General features: G+C 41.5%; 1 protein-coding gene across 1 annotated transcript in view; it reads left to right on the top strand.

The window, feature by feature from the left end:
- Positions 1 to 12,155, top strand: part of Axdnd1 (axonemal dynein light chain domain containing 1) — a 100,739-nt gene that overhangs the window by 56,601 nt on the left and 31,983 nt on the right. Inside the window, exons 15-16 of the mRNA XM_021161273.3 lie at positions 511 to 586; positions 2,170 to 2,404. Of these exons, the coding sequence (XP_021016932.1) occupies positions 511 to 586; positions 2,170 to 2,404 (311 nt within the window). The remainder of the gene's footprint in view (positions 1 to 510; positions 587 to 2,169; positions 2,405 to 12,155) is intronic.

Here is a 12,155-nt window from a genome sequence, read left to right as displayed (position 1 = left end):
AACAAACAAACAATCAAAATATTAAATAATAAATAATAAATAAAAGAATAAAAATAAAGATAGAAAAACCAAAACAGAACAGAAAAAAATCAAATCAACCCCCTCCAGCTTTCTCCTTGTACGCGGCAGAGAACGGAAGGGGAGCCCCGCCCCCACCCCATCCCCGCAAGCTGAGACTCCTCGTGAGCTGCTGCCTTAATCATCCAGAGGCTTCCTGCCCGCTCCTGCAATGTCCAGCAGTTGTACTCAGCAGGAATTCTTATGAACACCTCAGTCTTGGTTTCTCAAAATAGGAGCTCACGCTTTAAAGAGCTACTCTGAGGGCTTCAAGCCCTGTAACTTGGTTAGTTAGAATCAGACACTTGTCATGGAAAGCCCACGAGGAGAGAGGCCCGGCATGGAGGCCATGCTGAAAGGTACAAAGGTCCTGCTGCTGTTCACGTGCGAACTTGGGGGTTTTCTCTGTGTATACCTCATTCTGAGACCTTTCTTGCTCTTTTCTTCTTCCAGTGGAAAAGATGTTATAATCCCTAGTAAGAGAAGCCCATTCGCCGTAGCCCTTAATGACTTCAGGGAATATGAAAAGGTAAGGCTTTCTCAGGTCTGTCTGGCCGTCCATTGCCGGCAGAGTGAGTGTGCCTCTGATCCTTAGTATCCTGTTACAAGTATCATTTCTGCTCCCCTTGAATATAGCTTTTGTGTAAAGGACAAATGGGACTTTAAAAATTAATTACTTTTTATAAAGCATGGGAAAATACACATAGCATAAAGCTTTGCCTTTTAACCACTAAAGTGTCTAGGTCAGTGGCATGGCATATAGTCACACCGCTACATGCGCCAGCCTTCAAACTGAAGTGCTACTCATTAAACGGTAGCATTAAAGAGTAGCACTCATTACACAGTAGCTCCTGATGTTTGCTTTCCCTCAGCCCCTGGCAAGCATAATTCTACTCTCTGTGAATTTGATGATTCTAGTATTTGTCCATTCATGAATGGCTAATTTCCCTCAGTATACTGCCTTCAAGGTTCATTCATGTTTCAGCATTGCCTCCCTTTTTAAAGCCAAGCTGTGTTTTATTGTGTATGTCACACAATAAAATATATGTATATAACAGTTTATGTGTATATTATAGTTCCACACATTATTAGGATGATTCTTTTTTTTAAGTTTCAAGCTTTGAAAATATATTGTATTAATTAAGTCACCATTATGATGGCCAGGGATATGTTATAGTACCACTGAGCCTGACACAGTCAAGGCTCTGATTCAAGCCTCAGTACCACACACACACACACACACACACACACACACACACACACACACACACATACACATACACATACACACACTCGACTGTTAGGCTATAGTAGTGGGATAAAGGAAGTGTATAATGTCATTGAATTCATGTAAGAAGGAGTATCGAATTCGTGACCAAATAGAATCTCATACAGAGCTCGGGAAATGACTTGTATGTGTGTGTGTGCTTCTGAGATTAGGACTTGAGTAGTTCTTTCTGATCTTGAACTCACGATGTGGCCAAGAACACACTGGCGTTCCTCCCACCACTCTTGCCTTCTGGCACTGGGATGATAGATGCTTACCACTTCCTCCTCTTTTGGAATGACTTGATTGTAATCATCTTAGGACTGACGATGTCTACCTTTCTATAGACAGGAGATTTTAGGGATTTAGTTGGCAGTTTTGACATGTATAGATAAAACAGAAAAGGGCTTTACTAGGAACAATAATAATTCTTACTTAGTTTATTAAATACTCTGTCAGGATGAACATACAATCCACACACCATCTTATTCTTTCCAACAGCTCAGGATGGAGGTTTAATGATTTCCACCTCCCACATTCCAAAGCTGAAGCTTAGGAAGGGAGTTAAGTGCGTTACCATCAGCGGTGAGCGCCAGAGTAAGCACTTGCCTGTCTCTAACCCCAAACTCTTACAAGAAGTGCACTGACAATGACAATAACCCATGAGCCTCTAGAATACCAGAGAGTCATGGAGGATGGACGCTCGAGGCAACCTTGGGTTGATGATGATGATGATATCTAGTGATGTATTAAATCTAATGATATTAATTCTTTTTAAATATAATAATATAATAATATAACAATAAATATAATAATAGTACTATTCTCTCTACTTCACGTTCTAGATGCTGGAGGAGGAGAAAGAGAAGTTTACAGGGGATTTTCTTTTGTCCAGATATGATGCTCTCAAAGTGATTAAACGCTTACAGGAAAACTGGACAGACATCGGGTTTGGGATACTTAGTCGCCATAAAAGTATGGATGGGTTGTTGCCACCAGAGCACGAGTACATGGAAGATATAATAAAAAACATCAGCAAGTTCTACAGAGAATATGAAATAAGAATAAATGGTGACAATGGTAAGCAAAACAAAGAAAATGAAATTTCTTGGCCATGTAAAGAATGTTAACAGTAATCACAATGTTGAATACCATTAAAATTCAAAGAGTTCATTAGAAATTAAAGTCTAAAATCTAAGAATGAACTGTCACAGTTTTATCAAGCAAATAAAGCATTGAGCATCATTTTTTTCTGAGATATAGTTTAATATGTAACATGATCCACATGTCCAAAGTGTGAATTCAAAATACACAGGCTTGTGCACCGATCACCAGTTGAGTTTACAGAATGTATTACACTTCACTAAGAGTCATGCGTCCTGGATCTCTCATTTCCTACCCTTCCCCCCTTATCCCTACCCTATTTCTAGATCCACTTCCTGTCCCATACAGTACCATTTGGGCTTTTCATAGGAATGAGAAATGGGTTTTACACCCTTTCAAGCTTCTTTACATAGCATCATTAAGTTTCTATCTGTATTTACAACCTGTGCCCTCCCCTTGTTTTGAGGTAGGGTATCTCTGTGTGGCCCTGGTTGTCCTGAGATCACTATATAGACCAGACTGATCTTGAATCCTTGTTGCCATCTTCTCCTCTTCCTCCTCCTCCTCTTCCTCCTCTGCCTCCTCTGCCTCCTCCTCCTCCTTCTCTTTTTAAAGATATGACTTAGCCTCAAACTTGTTGTCTTCATGCCTCAGCTCCCCAAGTGCTGGGCTTACAGTCATTTGCCACCATGGCTAGCCTTCCATCACTTTTATGACCAGATAGGTTGTATGAATATACCTGATTTTGTATATATTTTCAACTGTTTATAGACATTTGGGTTTGTCCCTCTTTTTGTCTTTATTTCTCTTGGAGGGAACTCTTGGCTATTTGACTCTGCTTAGCTTTCTGAAGACTGCCACTGTTTCTGAGGTAGACACATTTTCATATTCTCAGGAGCAATTATGAGGCTCTGACATTTCTGCTTCCCTCGTACCACTGTGGCCATCTCACCATGACAGTGGATGTGAAATACCGTTTCATCGTGATCTCGATCGGTATGCTCCTGACAATGAAGGATACCCAAATTGTTATGAGTCTTCTTGGCCATCTGTCTACCTTCTTTGGGAAAGTACCCTTTCAGATTGCTTGCTTGCCTATGTGAGCATGTGTGCACGTGTGTGTATGTGTGTACGCACGCAAGTGTGTTGTCCTTTTACTATTAAGCACAAGAGTTCTTTTATTCTAGGCACAAATCACTTTTCAGGCACATGAGTCACAAACATTTTCTCCCATTATGTTGCCTCTTCAAGTTTTGGTTGGTTTTGCTTGGATGCATGTCTGTGCAGAGGTTAGACATCAGATCCCCTGAAACAGGTGTTACAGATGGCTGTCAGTTGCTATATGGGAGTTGAACCTGGGTCCTCTGGAGCCACTGAGCTTTCTCACCAATCCAAGCCCCCTATTTCTTTGTTGAGTCATTTTGTAACACATCCCCAGCATGCATGTTACAAAGCCAGGTATGGTGATGTGTGCTTTTAATCCCAATGCTGGGATCCTCCAGGACCCCAGGGCTCGCTGGCCAGTCTGTCTAACCAACTGGTGAGCTCCAGACTCAGTAGAAGACCCCATCTAAACTATGTATGTGGAGAGCACTTGAGGACAGTGCCTAGTGTCAACCTCTGGCCTTTACTTACACACACATAAACACAAGCAGACACTACACTATCCAAGCACACTTCACACATGCACATTCATGTGTATCTGCAGGTAGAGAATGGGTAAAGCCTAGTGCCAGATGACTTGCTGCAGACTTCTAGTGGGCGTTTCTGGACCCACTTATGGTCAAATGACACAGAGACTTATTAATAACAAAGTTTGGCTAGTACTCAGCTCTCTGCCAGTACAGCAACCAACAGCTGCATATATAGACAGTCTTCACACAGTGTACAAAAAGGTGACCACAACACAGACTTCTCCCAAAGGTTTACTATTAATTTTCTACGAAATTATTTCAGGATATTAAAGAGGATATAATTCTTTAAAACTCATTCTGTGAGGCCACTCTTACTGATGTGCAAAGCAGGAAACAAACAATTTTAAAAGCTATATGTTCATATCCTTAATAAACATAGTTGTAAAAATCCTCACCTGAGTACTGCCAATACAAACAGCACATTAAAAATAGTTTTATTTTTAATATCCTGACTGCAGTTTCCCCTCCCTCCTCTCCTTTCCTCTCTGCTCCTTCCAACCACTTCTACCCATCCACTCTTCCTGTTTCTCTTCAGAAAAGGGCAGGCATTCCATGGATATCAACCAGCCATAGCACAGCAAGTTGCAGGAAGACTAGGCACCTCCTCTTCAGTAAGGCTAGATGAGGCCCATTTATAAGTGAGAACCCAGTAGGAGGGAAAAGGTCCCCAAACCAGGCAACAGAGTCAGAGACAGCACCTGCTCCCACTGTTAGGAGCCCCACAGGAAGAGCAAGCAACACAACTGTAACATATGCATAGATGGCCTAGGTCAACCCCATGAAGGCTCCCTGGTGGAAGGTTCAGTTTCTTTAGCTCCCGTGGGCCCAAGTTTGTTGAATCTGTGTTTTTTTGTTTTGTTTTGTTTTTTGTTTCTTTGGTTTTTTGTGTGTTGTTTTTGACCCTTCTGGTTCCTACAATCCTTCTTCCCCTTCTTCAGCAGGATTCCCCAAGCTCCACCTAATGTTTGGCTGTGGGTCTCTGCATCTGTCTCCATCAGTTGCTGAGTGAAGCCTCTTGGATGACAATTGCAGGAGGGCGGACCTGTGATGGTTTGTATATGCTTGGCCCAGGGAGTGGCACTCTTAGGAGGTGTGGTCTTGTTGAAGTATATGTGGCCTTGTTGAAGGAAGTGTACCACTGTGGAGGTGGGCAATGAGACCCTATTCCTAACCATGAGAGTGCCAGTCTTCTCCTAGCAGCCTTCAGATGAAGATAAAGAACTCCCAGTTCCTCCTGTGCCATTCTTGCCTGAACGTTGCCATGCTCCTGCCTTGATAATAATGGACTGAACCTCTGAACCTCTAAGCCAGCTCCAGTTAAACATTATCCTTATAAGAGTTGCTTTGATCTGGTGTCTGTTCACAGCAGTAAAACCCTAAGACGGCACCCATCTATGAGTATAGCAGAATATCATTAGGAATGATGTCATTGACTTTTTTTTCCCAGTTGTGTTTGGTTCTGTACTAAGTGTCTTGGTTTTCCAGCCTCTAGTGTCTGGCCCTTCAGGCAGTGTCAGGAGTAGGCTCCCTCTCAGGGCATGGGTCTCAAGTTGGACCAGTCATTTCTTGGCCACTCCCCTGATATCTGTGCCACCTTTACCCCAGCACATCTTGTAGGCAGGGTAAATTGTAGGTTGAAACTTTTATGGTTTTGGTTAGTGCCACTGAAAGTCTTGCCTGGTTACAGGATGGCTAGTTCCCCCTCTGTATCCCTACTGCTAGGAGTCTTAGCTAGGGATATCCTCATAGATTCCATGGCACTAGGTTTCTAGCTCTTCCCAGAGATGCCTCCCAATCCCAGCCATCTCTCCAAGTACTCTCTCCCTCTGTCCTCCCCACACCCGATCTCTCCTGTTCCCACCCCTTCCCCATCCACCTGGAATTTCTATTCTATTTTCCCTTCACAGTGAGAATCGTGCATCCCTCCCTTGTTCTATCCTTGTTACCTAGCTTCTCTGGGTCTGTGGATTGTAGCATGGTTATCCTTTATCTATTTTACGGTTAATATCCACTTATAAGTGAGTACATACCATGTTTGTTTTTCTGAGCCTGGGTTACCTCACATGGGATGATCTTTTCTAGTTCCATCCATTTGCCAGCAAATTTCTAGATGTCATTGTTTTTAATAGCTGTGTAATACTCCACTGTGTAAATGTACCACATTTTCTTTATCTGTTCATCAGTTGAGGGACATCTAGGTTGTTTCCAGTTTCTGTGTATTACAAATAAAGCTGCTATGAATATAGTTGAGCAAGTGTTCTTATGGGATGGTAAAGCATCCTTGGGATATATGCCCAGAAGTGGTAGAGCTGGGTCTTGAGGTAGATTAATCCAAACTTTCTAAAAATTTTCCATAGTGATTTCTAAAGTGGCTGTATAAGTTTGCACTCCCACCAGCAATGGAAAAGTGTTCCCCTTGCTCCACATCCTCACCAGCATGAGCTGTCACTTGTGTTTTTGATCTTAGCCATTATGACAGATATAAGATGGACTCTCAGAGTCATTTTGATTTGAATTTTTATGATGGCTAAGGATGTTGAGCATTTTAAATGTTTCTCAGCTGTTTGAGATTCTTCTGTCAAAAATTCTCTGCTTAGGTCTGTATTCTATTTTTGATTGGGTTATTTGGTTTGTTGATGTCTAGTTTCTTGAGTTCTTTATATATTTTGGATATCATCAAAATATATGTCAGATGTGGAGTTGGTGAACATCTTTCCCATTCTGTAGGTTGCCATTTTGTCCTTTTGACAGTGTCTTTTGCCTCACAGAAGCTTTTCAGTTTCATGAGGTTCCATTTATTAATTGTTGATCTTAGTGTCTACATGACTGGTGCTCTGCTCAGGAAGTTGTCATGTGCCAATGCATTCAAGGCTACTCCCCACTTTCAGACTCATTGACACAGGACTCAAGTCTGTAGTCCTTTGGAAAAGGGAGATAGAAATATTGTTTGAGCCCAGAGATTGAAGATTAGCCTGGGCTACATATAGGAATGACTTAACATGATCAAGTACAATTCATCCCAGGCAAAGTTGGCTCAACATGCACAAATAAATATACCACATCAACAGAACAGAGGGCAAAAGCTTGTGATCATCTCAGTATATGCAGAAAAGGCACTTGATAAATGCAATACCCCATGCCTCATAAAAACAGAAGGCATATACTTAAATAATAGAGGCTATATAATAAAGCCAACCATTGTTGTTTTTAACAAAATCTCAAATGTTTGATTTTACTAATAAAGACACAGGAGCCAGATGCTGGGGTGAGAGCCTGCTAGCTCAGAGAGGCAGAAAAAGCACCCAGCTGACTTTTCTCTTCAGCCAACATCCCAAAAGCAAGTTCTTCTTCTCCACACCATCTCAAAAATATTACAAACTGAATGTCCCTCCCATCTACTTCCTGTGTGTCTCTGTATCTGTCCTCCTACTCCCTCTCACCCTCTGTGTAATTTTTCTATGTTCACTCCCTGTAGGTAGCTTACTCTACTTCTTAACCTATGGTTGACTTTATTTAATCCTGTTAACAATTTTCAAACAGAAAGCTCTTGGATTAAAGGTATGTGCTAGGGCTGAGCCACACCACAACTAGAAACAGGGTTTCCCAGTAAACAACACAACCTCGGGTTCAGTGTTATCAAACGTCCTGCAGCAAACCATTAATATTATTTTGAGTGGAGGAACAGCTGAGGTTTCTCTAAGACCTGTAACAAACAGTGATACTCACTTCCATCCAAAATAATGCTGGAAGGCCTAGCTAGAGAATTAAATAAGAGAAGGAAATACATGCATTTAGGTTAGAAAGGGAGGAACTCAATTGTCACTGGTTGCAGGTGACATGAGCTATCTTAGTTAGGGTTTCCATTGCTGTGAACAGACACCATGACCAAGGCAACTCTTAAAAAGGACAACATTTAATGGGGACTGGCTTACAGGTTCAGAAGTTTAGTCCATTATCAAGGCAGGAGCATGGCAATGTCTAGGTCAGCATGGCACTGGAGGAGCTAAGAGTTCTATATCTTCTTTTGAAGGCAATCAGAAGACTGGCTCCCACATGGCTAGGAGGAGGGTCTGAAAGCCCATGCCCACAGTGACACACTTCATCTAACAAGGCCGTACCTATTCCAACAAGGCCACACTTCCTAACAGTGCCACTTCCAGGGCCAAGTATATTCAAACCACCACATGCACTTATATAGAGAACACCCCAAGGACTCTACCACAAAACTAATAGAGCTAATAAATTCAACAGCTTCAGGACACAAGAGCAGAATAAAAATCAGTAACACTGCTGCAGCTCAATACTGAATCAGAACAGTAATTCCATTCCTAGGTGCTATAAAAAGTAAGAAAAAAAATTACTTGTGAGTACATTTATCCAGAAATGAAAGATCAAAATTGAAAACCATAGGATTTTGATGGAGGAAATTAAAGAGGACATAAAGAAATGGAGACACATCCCATGTTCATGGATAAGAAGAATTAAATAATTAAAGAAGATGTAAAGAAATAGAAATGCAGCCCATGTTCATGGATGAGAAGAGTCAATATTTTAAAAAATCCATGTTATTCAAAGTGATTCAATGTGTGAAAATATTAATAACATCATTTAAAGAAGTATAAGAAAACAACCCTAAAATGTATATGGAACAACACATGTAACTGGAACAGCAACAACAAAATAAAACCCTAAATAAACACCGTAGTCCCAAGCAAAACCTTCAAAGTAGGAGTCATTATGCTACCTGAAATAAAAATCTACTACAAAATTGTAGTCATTTAAGTTAGGATACATAAACACAATATAAGACCACAGCCCAGGAATCAGAGTGGTAAAGGACACAAGCAGATCTCCATAACTTTTTTTCTCTTGAAAGTGAGACCCTGTCTATTAGACAACTCGTCATCTCCCTCTCTCCCTAGCTCCACAGCCACGACACCCTGTTGCCAGGAATCTGACTGCCCTTGATAACTTAAGGCAGTGGTGCTCAACTTTCCTAATGCTGCAACCCTTTAACCCAGTTGCTCATGTTGTAAGTGACCCCCAACCATAAAACTATTTCAGTGCTACTTCATAACTGTAATTTTGCTAGTTATGACTTATAATGTAAATCTCTGTGTTTTCTGATGATCTTAGGAGACCCCTGTGAAAGGGTCGTCCAGACCCCAAGGGGTCATGACTCACAGGTTGAGAACCACTGCCTTAAGGTATGGTGGAAGATAGCTCAATGTGTGTGTGTTTCCCTTCGTGTATGATCCTTTAAAAAGTTCATCCATGCTGCAGGATGCACTGGGACTTTCTTCCTAAGATTGAATAATAGGGCATGGATTCATTTCTCTCTACTCACTCAGGGGAAGACATCAAGGTCGCTTGGCTATTGTGAACAATTCTACCATGAACGTGAATACCCAAATGGTTTTGGTTTTGTTTTCAGTATGTACCTAGATATGTGACTGCTTGCTTCAATCACATGGCAGTTCAATTTTTCACTTCAAGAAATTGCCTGCCACATTGCTAGGGCAAGGCCCCCACCAAACCACACTCTTGCTAATACCAGCCATTTTCTGTCTTTTTAAAAGTAGTTATTGTGTACTGGTTAGTTTGTTAACTTGACACAGCTGTAGTCACTGGGAAGAGGGAGGAGGCTCAGTTGAGGAATTGCCTTCATCAGATTGCCTGGTTGGCATGTCTGTGTGTGGAGACCTCTCTCCTTCTCTTCTTCCTCCTCCTTCCCCCTCCTTCTCGTCCCTCCTCTTCCCCCTCTTCTCCTCCCTCCTTTCTTTCTTTCTTTCTTTCTTTCTTTCTTTCTTTCTTTCTTTCTTTCTTTCTTTCTTTCTTTCTTTTTTTCTTTCTTTTTAAAGACACCATCTCTTTATTAAGTAGGCTTGGCTGTCCTAAAAATCAATATGTGGACCAGGCTGGCTTTAAACTTAGAGATCCTCTTATTGGGATAAAATGTGTGTGTCACCATATCCAGTGGTTGTTAATTTTATGACTTTAGTCTGTGACTGAATAGCCTTTCCCTTTTGTGTATTTGGAAAAAGACCTTTCTTGTAGTGTGGCGACTTCATGTGTTTATGTGTCCTCCTTTTCTATTTCCCCTCTTTAGTATTTCTTTTTTTTTTAAGATTTTATTTATTAATTTTATGTATATAAGTACACTGTAGATGTCTTCAGACACACCAGAAGAGGACATTGGATCCCATTACAGATGGTTGTGAGCCACCATGTGGTTGCTGGGAATTGAACTCAGGACCTCTAGAAGAGCAGTCAGTGCTCTTAACCACTGACCCATCTCACCAGCCCTAGTATTTCTTATAGTAGTGATTGCTGCAGATTTCTCTTAGTTGATTTTTATTTTTTTTTATTTTTATTTTTATTTATTTTTTTTTTTTGAGCTGGAATTTTACTCTGTAGTCCTGGCTGGCCTGGGACTTGCCAGGTGGCCTCTAACTGAGAGCTTCTCCCTCCCCAATGTGGGGACTGGAAGTGTATGCCTGCCACACTTTGCTTTTCTTCTTTTTAAATGTCCTTTGAGTACAGGAATCATGATCTGGCAGAGGCCTCCTTTAGGGCTTTCTCTAACCTGCTGTTACACACACACAGTTCTTCATTTCAATTTATTGCTTTCTTTTTCCCTTGGGTTTATAAACTTTTTTTAATCTTTTTTAAAATTTAATTTAAATTTATTTTTTACACTCCATTTCCCACCCTCCATCTGATCCACATCCCACACCTCCTCCCATCCTGTCTCCACATGGATGCTCCCACCCTGGGGCCTCCAGTTTGAGGGTTAGGTGCGTCAAATCTGAATGAACACAGACTGGGAAGTCCTCTACTATATGTGTGTTGAGGGCCTCATATCAGCTGGTGTATGCTGTCTGTTTGTAGGTCCAGTGTTTGAACGATCTCAGGGGTTCAGATTAATTAAGATTAATTCTTAATTAATTAGTTAATTAATTAAGAATCTCCCTTCTCCTCAGCTTCTTTCAGTATTCCCTAATTCAACAACAGGGACCAGCTGCTTCTGTTCATTGGTTGGGTGTAAATATCTGCATCTGACTCTTTCAGCTGCTTGTTGGATCTTTCAGGGAGCAGTCATGATAGACCCCTTTTTGTGAGCACTCCATAGCCTCAGTAATAGTGTCAGGCCCTGGGACCTCCTCTTGATCTGGATCCCACTTTGGGCCTGTTACTGGACCTTCTTTTCCTCAGGCTCCTCTCCATTTCCATCCTTGTAATTCTTTCAGACAGAAACAATTATGGGTCAGAGATGTGACTGTGGAATGTCAACCTCATCCCTCGCTTGATGTCCTGTCTTCCTGCTGGAGGTGGACTCTATAAGTTCTCTCTCCCTACTGTCAGGCATTTCATCTAAGGTCCCTCCCTTTGAATCCTGGGGGACTCTCACCTCTCAGGTCTCTGGTACATTCTGGGGGCTTCCCCCTCCCAACCTGAGATTGGCTGTTTACATTCTTTCTGCTGGCCACCAGGGCTTCAGTCTTGTTCCCTCACCCAATACCAGATCAGGTTTCCCTCTCCCCTCCATTTCCACCCCCACCCCCACCCCCATCTACTTTCCCTCCCAGATCCCTCCCTCCGTCCCCACTTGTGATTACTTCTCTTTCCCAAGTGGGACAGAGGTGTCTTTACTTGAGCACTTAAGAGTTTCTAATTCTTTACCAAAATTTTCCATTTTATCATTTAATAATATCAGTCTTTTTTATTTCCAGTGCTAGGGATCACAGAACCTTGTACATGCTAGGCAACTGCTCTGCCAACAATCCTCATCCCTGACCCCTAATAACTTCAAATGTTTAATAACTATTAAGATTTAAAACTATGATAATTGGGCCATATCTATTTCTCCTTTAGGTCTCTCAAAATCACTTCTGTGTTGCTAAACCTTCTGTGTTGTAAATTAGATTACATTCCTAAAGCTAGCCCTCAAGATCTATTCCTTTATTTGCCCACTTCCTTCTCCCGAGGCTGACTACCAATGTCCAGCTATCAAAGTATTGAAGTCCAGCAAT

This window comes from Mus caroli, unplaced genomic scaffold (assembly GCF_978045245.1).
Source record: "Mus caroli unplaced genomic scaffold, Mus_caroli_1 scaffold_1, whole genome shotgun sequence".
Taxonomy (NCBI): domain Eukaryota; kingdom Metazoa; phylum Chordata; class Mammalia; order Rodentia; family Muridae; genus Mus; species Mus caroli.
Note: the sequence above shows the minus strand (reverse complement) of the source record. Positions and strands in the feature narration are given on the sequence as shown.